This window comes from Pristiophorus japonicus, chromosome 5 (assembly GCF_044704955.1).
Source record: "Pristiophorus japonicus isolate sPriJap1 chromosome 5, sPriJap1.hap1, whole genome shotgun sequence".
NCBI lineage: Eukaryota > Metazoa > Chordata > Chondrichthyes > Pristiophoridae > Pristiophorus > Pristiophorus japonicus.
In genome coordinates, this window is record NC_091981.1 from 248,838,413 (window position 1) to 248,852,208 (window position 13,796).

The 13,796-nt window shown below is 42.0% G+C and overlaps 1 protein-coding gene across 7 annotated transcripts in view; it reads right to left on the reverse strand.

The window, feature by feature from the left end:
• The window catches only part of arhgap12b (Rho GTPase activating protein 12b), a 281,212-nt gene that overhangs the window by 155,689 nt on the left and 111,727 nt on the right, over positions 1–13,796 (reverse strand). For all 7 annotated transcript variants that reach the window (XM_070881529.1, XM_070881531.1, XM_070881530.1 and 4 more), the window contains one exon: positions 7,559–7,807. In XM_070881529.1, the coding sequence (XP_070737630.1) occupies positions 7,559–7,807 (249 nt within the window). The remainder of the gene's footprint in view (positions 1–7,558; positions 7,808–13,796) is intronic.

Consider the following 13,796-nt stretch of genomic DNA (forward strand, 5'->3'; position numbering starts at 1 on the left):
CTAGTCAGTCTAACATCGGTGATGGAAAAATTATTGGAAAAAATTCTGAGTGACAATAGTAATCGTCATTTAGAAAGGCATGGATTAATCAATGACAGCCAGCATGGATTTAAGGGAAGGTCGTGTCTGACTAACTTGATTGAATTTTTTGAGGAGGTAACAAGGAGGGTCAATGAATTTTTGGAAGAGGCAACCAGGAGGATCAATGAGGGTACATAAGAACATTAGAAATAGGAGCAGAAGTAGGTTCTATGGTCCTTCGAGCCTGCTCCACCATTCAATAAAATCATGTCTGATCATCGACCACAACTCTACATACCCGCGCAATCTCTATATCCCTTGATTCTCCTAGACTCCAAAATACTATCTATCTCTGCCTTGAATATATTCAGAGACTCAGCATACACGGCCCTCTGGGGTACAGAATTCCAAAGATTCACGACCCTCAGAAGAAATGCCTCCTCATTTCTGTTTTAAATGTGCGACCCCTTATTCTGAAACTATGCCCCCTAGTTCTAGATTTCCCCCATGAGGGGAAACATCCCCTCTGAATCTAATCTGTCAAGCCCTCTCAGAATTTTATATGTTTCACAGAAACGTAGAAAATAGGTGCAGTAGGCCATTTGGCCCTTCGAGCCTGCACCACCATTCAATATGATCATGGCTGATCATGCACTTCAGTATCCCATTCCTGCTTTCTCTCCATATCCCCGATCTCTTTAGCCGTAAGTACCACATCCATCTCCCTTTTGAATATATCTAAGGAACTGGCCTCAGCAACTTTCTGTGAGAGAGAATTCCACATGCTCACAACTCAGTGAGGAAGTTTCTCCTCATCTCGGTCATAAATGGCTTACCCCTTATCCTTAGACTGTGACCCCTGGTTCTGGACTTCCCCAGCATCGGGAACATTCTTCCTGCATCTAACCTGTCCAATCCCCTCAGAATTTTATATGTTTCTATGAGATCCCCTCTCATTCTTCTAAATTCCAGTGAATATAAGCCTATTCGACCCAGTCTTTCTTCATATGTCAGTCCTGTCATCCCGGGAATCAGTCTGGTGAACCTTCGCTGCACTCCCTCAATAGCAAGAATGCCCTTCCTCAGATTAAGAGACCAAAACTGTACACAATATTCAAGGTGTGGCCTCACCAAGGCCCTGTACAACTGTAGTAAGACCTCCCTGCTCCTATACTCAAATCCTCTCGCTATGAAGGCCAACATGCCATTTGCCTTTTTCACGACCTGCTGTACCTGTATGCTGACCTTCAATGACTGATGTACCATGACACCCATGTCCCGTTGCACCTTCCCTTTTACTAATCTGTCACCATTCAGATAATAATCTGCCTTCCTGTTTTTACCACCAAAGTGGATGACCTCACATTTATCTACATTATACTGTATCTGCCATGTATTTGCCCACGCACCTAACCTGTCCAAGTCACCCTGCAGCCTCTTAACATCCTCCTCACAGCTCACACTGCCTCCCAGCTTAGCGTCATCTGCAAACTTGGGAGATATTACATTCAATTCCTTCGTTCAAATCATTAATGTATATTGTAAATAGCTGGGGGCCCAGCACTGAACCTTGCGGTACCCCACTAGTCACTGCCTGCCATTCTGAAAAGGACCCTTTTATTCCTCTTTGCTTCTTGTCTGCCAACCAGTTCTCTATCCACATCAATACATTACCCCCAATACCACGTGCTTTAATTATGCATACTAATCTCTTGTTTGGAACCTTGTCAAAAGGCTTTTGAAAGTCCAAGTGCACCACAGCCATTGTTTCCCCCTTGTCCATTCTACCAGTTACATCCTCAAAAAATTCTAGAAGATTTGTCAAGCATGATTTCCCTTTCATAAATCCACGCTGACTTGGACCAATCCTGTCACTGCTTTCCAAATGCGCTGCTATTACATCTTTAATAATTGATTCCAACATTTTTCCCACTACCGATGTCAGGCTGACCAGTCTATAATTCCCTGTTTTCTTCCCTCCTTTTTTAAAAAGTGGGGTTACATTAGCTACCTTCCAGTCCAAAGGAACTGATCCAGAGTCTATAGAATGTTGGAAAATGACCACCAATATATCCACTACTTTTCGGGCCACTTCCTTAAGTACTCTGGGATGCAACTATCAGGCCCTGGAGATTTATCGGCCTTCAATCCCATCAATTTCCCTAACACAATGTGCTGACTACTAAGGATTTCCTTTAGTTACTCCTTCTCGCTAGACACTCTGTCCCCTTAGTATTTCCGAAAGGTTATTTGTGTCTTCGTTAGTGAAGACAAAACCAAAGTATTTGTTCAATTGGTCTGCCATTTCTTTGTTCCCCATTATAAATTCACCTGATTGACTGTAAGGGACCTACATTTGTCTTCACTAATCTTTTTCACTTCACATATTTGTAGAAGCTTTTGCAGCCAGTTTTTATGTTCCCTGCAAGCTTACTTTCATACTCTATTTTCTCCCTCCTAATTAAACCCTTTGTCCTCCTCTGCTAAATTCTAAATTTCTCCCAGTCCTCAGGTTTGCTGCATTTTTTGGCCAATTTATATGCCTCTTCCTTGGATTTAACACTATCCCTAATTTCCCTTGTAAGCCACGGTTGACCCACCTTCCCAGTTTTATTTTTACGCCAGACAGGGATGTACAATTGTTGAAGTTCATCCATGTCATCTTTAAATGTCTGCCATTGCCTATCCACCGTCAACCCTTTAAGTATCATTCGCCAGTCTAGCCTAGCTAATTCACATCTCATACTGTCGAAATTACCTTTCTTTAAGTTCAAGACCCTAGTCTCTGAATTAACTGTGTCAATCTCCATCTTAATGAAGAATTCTCCCATATTATGGTCACTCTTCCCCAAGGGGCCTCGCACAACAAAATTGCACAACACCCAGTCTAGGATAGCCAGCTCTCTAGTTGGTTCCTCAACATATTGCTCTAGAAAACCATCCCTTATACACTCCAGGAAATCCTCCTTCGCTGTATTGCTACTAGTTTGTTTAGCGCAATCTATATGTAGATTATGTATATGTAGACCAATGATAACTGCTGTACCTTTATTGCATGCATCCCTAATTTCCTGTCTGATGCTATCCCCAACCTCACTATGACTATTTGATGGTTTGTATACAACTCCCACTAGCATTTTCTGCCCTTTGGTGTTCCGCAGCTCTACCCATACTGATTCCACATCATCCAAGCTAATGTCCTTCCTTACTATTGCGTTAATCTCCTCTTTAGCCAGCAACGCTACCCCACCTCCTTTTCCTTTCGGTCTATCTTTCTTGAATATTGAATAGCCTTGGATGTTGAGTTCCCAGCCTTGTTCACCCTGGAGCTATGTCTCCGTAATCCCAATTACATCATATCCATATACAGCTATCCGCGCAGTTAATTCATCCACCTTATTACGAATGCTCCTCGCATTGAGAGCCTTCAGGCTTGTTTTTTTAAACACTCTGTCCTTTTAGAATTATATTGTTAATGTGGCGTTTTTGATTTTTGCCTTTGATTTTTCTGCCCTCCACTTTTACTTTTCTCCTTTATACCTTTTGCTTCTGACCCCATTTTACTTCCCTCTGTCTCCCTGCATAGGTTCCTATCCCCCTGACCTATTAGTTTAAATTCTCCCCAACAGCACTAGCAAACACTCACCTCTCATTCTTCTAAACTCCAATGAGTATAGGCCCAACCTACTCAACCTTTCTTCATATGACAACCCCTTCATCTCAAGAATCAACCTCGTGAATGTTCTCTGCTTATTCCTCATTGCTTGCTGTACCTGCATGCTAGCTTTCTGTTTTGTCTTGCACAAGGACGCCTAAATCTCTTAACACCAACATTTAACATTTTCTCACCATTTCAAAAATATTCTGTTTTTCTATTCTTCCAACCAAAGTGAATAACCTCACATTTCCCTACATTATAATCCATCTGCCACCTTACTTCCCACTCACAAATCTATCTTTATCCCTTTGAAGATACTGTGTTCTCCTCACAGCTTACTGTCCCATCTAGCTTTTTGTAGTCAGCAAACTTGGATACATTACACTCGGGGGTCCCTTCATCTATGTAATTAATATAGATTGTAAATAGCTGAGGCCCCAGCATTGATCCTTGCGGCATGCCACTAGTTACCGCCTGCCAACCTGAAAAAGACCAGTTTTTCCCTACTCTCAGTTTTCTGTCCGTTAACCAATCCTCTATCCATGCTAATACATTACCTCAAATTCCATGAGCCCTTATTTTGTGTAATAACCTTTTACGTGGCACCTTATCAAATGCCTTTTGGAAATCCAAATATTCTACATCCACTGGTTGCCACTTATCTACGCTGCAAGTTACATCCTCAAAAAACTCTAATAAATTTGTTAAACACGATTTTGCTTTAATAAAACCATGTTGACTCTGCCTAATCATATAATGATCATCTAAGTGCCCCGATACCACTTCCTTAACCATGGATTCCAGCATTTTCCCGTCGACTGATGTCAGGCTAACTGGCCTGTAGTTCCCGGTTTGCTCTATCCCTTCTTTCTTGAAGAGCGGTGTTACATTTGCTACCTTCCAATCCACTGGGACTGTTCTAGAATCTAGGGAATTTTAACAATGTAAGAAATAGGAGCAGGAGTAGGCCACTTGGCCCCTCGAGCCTGCTCCACCATGGGCTCAGCTCCACTTCCCTGCCCGCTCCCCATAACCCTTTACTCCCTTATCGCTCAAAAATCTGTCTATCTCCATCTTAAATATATTCAATGACCCAGCCTCCACCGCTCTCTGGGGCAGAGAATTCCAGATTTACAAACTTCAGAGAAGAAATTCCTCCTCATCTCGGTTTTAAATGGGCAACCCCTTATTTTGAAACTATGCCCCCGAGTTCTATATTCCCCCATGAGTCCTGTTCTAACTTGTCGAGTCCCCTCATTATTTTATGTTTCAACAAGATCACCTCTCATTCTTCTGAACTCCAATGAGTACAGGCCCAACCATAAGTCAACCCCTTCAACTCAGGAAGCAACCTAGTCAACCTTCTCTGAACTGCCTCCAATGCTAGTATATCCTTCCTTAAATAAGGAGCCCAAAACTGTACGCGTACTCTAGGTGTGACCTCACTTAATACCCTGTACAATTGTAGCAGGACTTTTATGCTTTTATACTCTATCCCCCTTACAATAAAGGCCAACATTCCCTTTGCCTTCCTGATTATTTGCTGTACCTGCGTACTAACTTTTTTTTGTTTCATGCACAAGGACCCCCAGGTCCCTCTGTACTGCAGCATTTTGTAATTTTTCTCTATTTATATAACAATTTGCTTTTTTATCTTTTTCTGTCAAAGTGGATAACCTCACACTTTTCCACATTATACTCCATCTGCCAATTTTTTTTCCACTCACGTAGCCTGTCTATAATCCCTTTGCAGAATGTGTGTCCTCCTCACAACTTGCTTTTCCACCCATCTTTGTATCAGCAAACTTGGCTACATTACACTCTGTCCCTTCATCCAAATTATTAATATAGATTGTAAATAGTGAGGCCCCAGTACCGATCCCTGTGGCACCCCACTAGTTACTGTTTGCCAACCAGAAAATGACCCATTTATCCCGACTCTCTAGTTTCTGTTGGTTAACCAATCCTCTATCCATGCTAATATATTACCCCCAACCTCGCGACTTTTATCTTGTGCAGTAACCTTTTATGTGGCACCTTATCAAATGCCTTCTGGAAGTCCAAATACACCACATCCAGTGGTTCCCCTTTATCCATCCTGTTCGTTACATCCTCAAAGAACTCCAGAAAATTTGTCAAACATGACTTCCCCTTCATAAATTCATGCTGACTCTGCCTGACCGAATTTTGCTTTTCCAAATGTCCTGCTGCTTCTTCTTTGATAATGGACTCCAACATTTTCCCAACCAGAGATGTTAGGCTAACTGGTCTATAGTTTTTGTCTGCCTCCTTTTTTAAATAGGGGCGTTACATTTGCAGTTTTCCAATCTGCTGGGACCTCCCCAGAATCCAGAAAATTTTGGTAAGTTACAACCAATGCATCCACAATCCCTGCCGCTACTTCTCTTAAGACCCTAGGATGCAAGCCATCAGGTCCAAGGGATTTATTTGTCTTTAGTCCCATTATCTTACTGCGTACCACCTCCTTGGTGATTGTGATTGTGTTACGTTCCTCCCCGCTTATACCCCTTGACCATCCACTGTCAGAATATTGTTAGTGTCCTCTACCATAAAGACTGTAGAGGACACTACAGTCATCTTTCTTTTCCCTTTCTCTAGTTATTTCTGTACATAATTTAGCATTGAATTAACTTTTCTAATTTACACTTCCTGGTTTAGACTGCGCTGTTCTGTGAGGATTATTCAATCTGATTGGTTAAGGGGACACTATGTTTGCTTGTCCTGTTCACACAGGTCGCAGATCCTCTGTAGAGGGTTTCGTGCTGCTTTTGATTTCTAATAACCACAATTTCCAGTGCAAAAGCCCATAGAAAGTCTTGGGGCAAGTTTAAGTGTAACGAATGGCTAGTGCTGTTCGTTTGCCACAAACCACAAAATACACGCCATTGAGACATACAAATAAAAAGAGAGACAGACAGACACAGGCAGAAAACAAAACCAAAAAAACCCCAAGCCCCGAGGAACATTTCCAAACCTTCTCCAATCCGAGCAATACCCATCGTTTCCTGTCCATCAAACAGCAATTTGAAATGATCACAAAGTTGTGGGATGGTCTTGTAGCTTGTTTTATTTAATGCAACAGTTCTATTTAATAGATGCTATTTTAATTTTTTTTAAACTCAGTCTGAAACAGTCACTTAATATTTGCATTACACTTCACATTAGCCATTTTCATAAACTTCTAATTCATACAAGTATATAAGCTGCACCTTAAGTTTGCAGGTCATAAAATGTTCCTTGCTGATATCTAGATTTCTATTTTAAATGAAAAAGTTATGTAATTATTTAATTATTATTCTACGGTATTTCTAAAAACAAAGTCCCATATGCTATTTGTGTTATTTTGGAGAGATTTAAAGAAACGGGGACTACCTAATGCAATAGGTCATTCACCGTCCTTTCACCAGATAAGGCAAAGCCTACTCTACTGCTCTATCTGCCAGCTGTAAGGGTTTTAAATGAAATAATTCTTATGATCTTATGAAATGAGTTTGGGCTATCTAAATCCTGTTACTAGAGAGTAAGGACTCCCATTACAAAATTCCCCCAATTCAGTACCAAACTGACAATCTCTCAGATTTCTCAAGATGGCTAGCATAAGAAGCAGAAAATGTTACCCTGGTGCAGTTGAGATGCTCTTCTGAGATTGGGGCAGAGTAGAGAGCGCTTTACTCTGCCCCAGCTCTGAACTGGTACAATTATTCTTAAAAGTAATACCTCTCTCAGAGATAATCACCCTTGACATCTAACAAAGTGCATGATCTTGCTAAACAATAATAATGTACTTACTGGAATTTTGTAAATAGTACACCATAGCAGTCTCTATTAATAATCTTGTTTTTAAATGCAGGTACTTACTACAAAGTCCCCCTGGCTATCATGTTCTTTATTTACAGAGTCTCTTGTCCATCGAGGGGGTTTCCAGCTTCTTTCTTGAGTTCCTTTGTGGTAATAGTATGTGCGTCCTGTGGCATCTTTGTGCACCTCCCATTCACCATGTATTTGCAAGGGAGGGCTAGTGGGAGCTGGGGGTAGGTTAGCTTGAGATATTTTCAAATCTTGCAAATTCGCATACACTGGAGATTCTGGTCTTGCAGGTGGAACTGTCTGCAAAAATGAAAGTGATCCCCATTAGTAGATGAAATATAAACTGAATTACCTCTACAGCTTGATAAATGATCATATTTAGGAAGTAGAATGAATCAGAAAAAACACAACCTATCCATTTGACATAGCCTTTTTTCAATTTGATCATTCAGTACTAATTTTCCTGCTTTAAACACTTCTCCAATTACAAACAACATTATTGCGATGGATTTAGCATGTCTCATTTTTCATTCGGAGTATAAAATTGAACTACCAGCAGATGCAAATCGCGCAACCATTATTTATGCGCAAATCAGGCGAGAGGAGATGACAGTTAAACGAGGATAACCAAAAGTTGTTGTCCAAGTTGTACAGCTTCACGAAAATGGCATCTCACTGTCTGCCTCAGCATTTTAATGCACTGAATGGCTTGAAGTTGCTGTATTTTGACAGGAGACACGGACTAAACTCAACACAGAAAGTTGAGTCAAATCATTTTGGGTGGCTCAGCTGTACAGGGGGGTGGGGGGTTAGGAGGGGAAGATTGGGTGAGCAATAGTGGTGGGGGATTTGATAATTAGGGAAACAAATTCACGTTTCTGCGGCCACAGACGTGATTCCAAGATGGTATGTTGCCTCGCTGGTGCCAGGATTAAGGACGTCACAGAGCGACTCCAGATCATTGAGGGGGGAGGGTGAACAGCCAGAGGTACCAAGGATATAGGTAGAAAGAGGGATGAGGTCCTGCAGGCAGATTTTAGGGAGCCATGGAATGATACCAAACAACACTCAAAACCACTGAAAACCATGAAAGGCAACTGAAATTAGCAGGAAGTGGATTTTTGTTCAGTCAGCCTGCAATCTTGAATTAGCCAATTGCCATTACAAAAACAAGTGATCTTGGAAAAGGAACAGGCTCAGCAGAATGGCTGCAGCGAGCAAAACTGAACTCTAATGTGACACCCCTTTCAAACAGCTTGCCCTAATCAGCGGGTGTAACAGTGTACGTCACTTGAACTACAGATAACGACCAGAATTTCATCCTAAATTTATGGAGAGACATTTTAAAATTATATAAATAACCCATTTTCTGGATTGTGTTTCCTCAACAATTGCATCATACATTACAGAACTGCTTGGCTAACACATCAATGTTCCATATACAACTAACATTTATATAGCCCCTTTAACATAGTAACACATCCCAAAGTGCTTCACAGGAGTGTAATCAGACAAAAATTGTTACTGAGCTAAAGGAGATATTAGGACAGGTGACTAAAAGCTTGATCAAAGATAAATTTTAAGGAGCATCTTAAAGGAGGAGAGAGGGGTGGCGAATTGGAGGGAGGGAATTACAGAGCTTAGAGATGAGACGGATGAAGGCATGGCCACCAATGGGAGGGTGAAAGACGTGGAGGATGTACAAGAGAACAGAGTTAGAGGATCAGAGATGTTTTAAAGAGGGTTGTAGGGCTGGAGGTGTTTACAACAATAGGAAGGAGTGAGTCCAGTGAGGGATTTGAACATGAAGAACATCACCAGACGACAGGGACTTTAGAGCTTTCCAAAGGACATTAGAAGAATTAAACTTCTAAAAGCAAGCATCCAATTGCGGCATTAAAACCACACAACCAAAACTTCCTTTTAGGCTTGATCTATAGAAGACTCGCAACACCCTGCAGCACACATGCTTGACAACTGCAGTGACACAATGGCAAATGTTGCAACGAGAATGTTCAGTTTAAAAATGAAGCGGGGGGAAGCGGTTAAATTGAGCAAGTCTTTTTTTGCCAATCTGTAGTACAGCTTTAGATGACATGATCAAATAACAGCACATCAGGATGGAGGTTCAGCTGATTAATTTTTTAATATCAGTATTTTAGTACGAGTATTTTACTAGTGAAACATTAAAAATTGCTTAATTTTACAGGAAACTTCCAGACAGTTTTGTGTGGCAATATACAGCACATTTACTGCTGAAAATTCTGAATAGATTTGTTGCAAGACCGCAATATCCACACAGCTATTTGGATTAGAATCAGTAATTTAGAATGAAACTAAGGGAATGTTCAACAATATAAAATAGATTTGCATTTCTATAGCATCTAACCATGTCTCAAACATCACAAGATACTTTAGACAGAATTAATTATCTTGAACTGTAGCACTTATGAAGACAAACACACCAGAATGCATTTTGTACATGGCAAGGTCATATCAACAGCAGCGAGATAAACGCTTACTGATCTGAATTTGGCAATGTTGGTTGAGTGAGGAATGTTAATTAGGACCTACAACTCCTTGTTCTTCTTCAAATAGTGTGATGGAATCTCATGTACAATTGAACAGGAAGACATTGGTTTAGCATCTCATCTAAGGATGTCACTTCCAGCAATACAGCAATCCTAAGATACTGCACAAGAATGTCAGCCTATAATATATGCTCAGGTCTTGGTGGTAGGTGCTGAACCGACAATCCTCTGAGACAAGTGTTACCAACTGGTCCAACAGACGTCGGCCCTACTTGGCACCCTCCTTTTCCTCAGCTACATGCTGCCTCTTGGACTGCGTCTCCAGACGCAGAGCCAGTCCCCACGTTTACACTAACACCACCCAGTTCTACTATTCATCACCTCTCTCAACCCCTCCACTGCCCCTGTGTTGTCATTTTGTGCATGACTTGTCCAACATCCAGTCTTGAGTCCACTATTTTGCCTAGTTAACGCTGGGAAGACTAAAGCCATAGTCTTCAGCCCCTGCTACAAACTTTGGATTTCGGGCTCTTCCCCCACCCCAGCTCCCTGCACCACCAGCACTATCGCAGGGTGAACCACAGTGCTCACAATCACTGCATCCTACTCAACCCCAAGCTGAGCTTCCAAACCCATATCCTCCCCATTCAGCTCCTAACATCACCAGCCTCCATCTCTACCTCAACCATCCCTTGTCACCTCCAGATTCAATGATTCTATTGCTCTCCTGGCCAGGCTCCCATCCACTATAAACACCCAAAACTCAACTGACCATATCTCCTACACCAAACCTCGGTCTAATTTATTTATTCACGGGTTGTGGGCATCGCTGGCAAGGCCAGTATTTATTGCCCATCTCTAATTCCCCTCGAGAAGGTATTGGTGAGCTGCCGTCTTGAACCTGTGGTGAAGGTACTCCCAGTGCTGTTGAGAGGGAGTTCCAGGATTTTGACCCGGGGACGATAAAGGAACGGTGATACATTTCAAGTCAGAATGATATGTGACTTGAAGGGAAACTTAGGAGGTGGTGATGCTCCCATGTGCCTGCTGCCCTTGCCCTTCTAGGTGGTAGAGGTCACGGGCTTTGGAAGTGCTATCAAAGAAGCCTAGGCAAGTTACCACAGTGCATTTTGAAGATGGTACATACGGCAGCCATGTTGCGCGGTGGAGGAAGGAATAAATGAATGCCGATCAAATGGACTGCTATGTCTTGGATGGTGTTGAGTTTCGAGTGTTGGAGCTGCACTCATCCAGGCAAGTGGAGAGTATTCCATCACACTCCTGACGTGCCTTGTAGGTCGTGAAAAGGATTTGGGAAGTCTCTTGTCACAGATTATCCCAAATCTGACCTACTCTTGCAGCCGCAGTATTTATGCGGCTGGTCCAGTTAAGTTTCTGGTCAATAGTGACCCCCAGGATGTTGATAAGAACATAAAAAATAGGAGCAGTAGGCCATACAGCCCCTCGAGTCTGCGCCACCATTTAATACGACCATGGCTGATCCGATCATGGATTCAGGTCCACTTCCCTGCCCGCTCCCCATAACCTCTTATCGGTTAAGAAACTGTCTATATCGGTCTTAAATTTATTTAATGACCCAGCTTCCACAGCTCTCTGAGGCAGCAAATTCCACAGATTTACAACCCTCAGAAGAAATTCCTCCTCATCTCAGTTTTAAATGGGCAGCCTCTCATTCTAAGATTATGCCTCCTAGTTCTTGTCTCCCGTATCAGTGGAAACATCCTTGTTAAGCCCCTCATAATCTTATACGTTTCGGTAAGATGACCTCTCATTCTTTTGAATTCCAATGAGTAGAGGCCCAACCTACACAACCTTTCCTCATTAGTCAACCCCCTCATCTCCGGAATCAACCTAGTGAACCTTCTCTGAACTGCCTCCAAAGCAAGTATATCCTTTCGTAAATATGGAAACCAAAACTGTACGCAGTATTCCAGGTGTGGCCTCACCAACACCTTGTATAACTGTAGCAAGACTTCCCTGCTTTTATACTCCATCCCCTTTGCCATAAAGGCCAAGATTCCATTGGCCTCCCTGATCACTTCTTGTACCAGCATACTAACCTTTTGTGTTTCATGCACCAGGACCCCCAGGTTCCACTGTACTGCAGCACTTTGCAATTTTTCTCCATTTAAATTTTTTCTGGCAAAGTGCATAACCTCACACTTTGCAACATTATACTACATCTGACAAATTTTTGCTCACTTACTTAGCCTGTCTATGTCCTTCTGCAGGTTTTTTGTGTCCTCACACATTGTTTTTCCTCCCATCTTTGTATCGTCAGCAAACTTGGCTACATTATACTCTGTCCCTTCTTCCAAGTCGTTGATATAGATTGTAAATAGTTGGGGTCCCAGCACTGATCCCTGCGGCACCCCACTAGTTACTGATTGCCAACCCGAGAATGAACCATTTATCCCGACACTGTTTTCTGTTAGTTAGCCAATCCTCTATCCATGCTAATATATTACCCCCAACCCCATGAACTTTTTTCTTGGGCAGTAACCATTTATGTGGCACCTTGTCAAATGCCTTCTGCAAGTCCAAATACACCACATCCACTGGTTCCCCTTTATCCACCCTGTTCGTTACATCCTCAAAGAATTCCAGCAAATTTGTCAAACCCTTCATAGACTCCCCCTTCATAGATCCATGCTGACTCTGCCTGTCTGAATTATGCTTTTCCAAATGTCCTGCTACTGCTTCTTTAATAAAGGACTCCAACATCAGGCTAACTTGTCTATAAGTTTCCTGCTTTTCGTTTGCCTCCTTTTTTAAATAGGGGATTACATTTGTAGTTTTCCAATCTGCTGGGACCTCCACATTCTAGGGAATGTTGGCAAATTACAACCAATGCATCCATTATCCCTGCTGCTACTTCTCTTAAGACCCTAGGATGCAAGCCATCAGGTCCAGGGGATTTATCCGCCTTTAGTCCCATTATCTTACTGAGTATCATCTCCTTAGTGATCGTGATTGTTTTAAGTTTCCCCGCCCCCCCCCCACCACCATAGCCACTTGACTATCCACTGTTGGGATATTTTTAGTGTCCTCTACTATAAAGACTGATACAAAATATTTGTTCAGCGTTTCTGCCATCTCCATGTTCCCCATCACTAATTCCTCGGTCTCATCCTCTAAGGGACCAACATTTACTTTAGCCACTCTTTTCCTTTTTATATACCTTTAGAAACTCTTGCTATCTGTTTTTATATTTTGTGCTAGTTTATTTGATGGGGGGGGGGGGGGGGTTGGAAACAGAGTCTGGAAGTGACAAAGGCATGCATGAGGTTTCAGAGGGTGATCCATTCATGTTACATCTGACCCAAGAGTGGCTGATATTAATTGTGGCGGAAACAAAGGTGGAAAAAATTGGTCTGCTTTTTACTGACTTCCGTCACCTGGACAAGCAGAGATAGTTTTAAAAAGTAAATGTAGTCTGAAAAGAGGATCTGAAAGTTTGCTAGTGCTTCCTTCCCAGTATTCAAGTCAGACAATCTTACTGTCTCGATAGACTGTTTTCTGCTGACAGTGCTTTTTGTCAAAGTTCCCCGACTAAGTTCCTTTCATAACATAATATTCAATAAATATGCACAATTACTGTAGCAGGTTTAACAAACAAATTCATAAATCGCAAGGCTGACACTGTTTCCCTGTACACATTTGCACAAACACTGCAGTTAGTGTAAATGCAGGGCTCAACCTGACTGCTGAACAAAGTGGAATAAGGGGGCTATGCT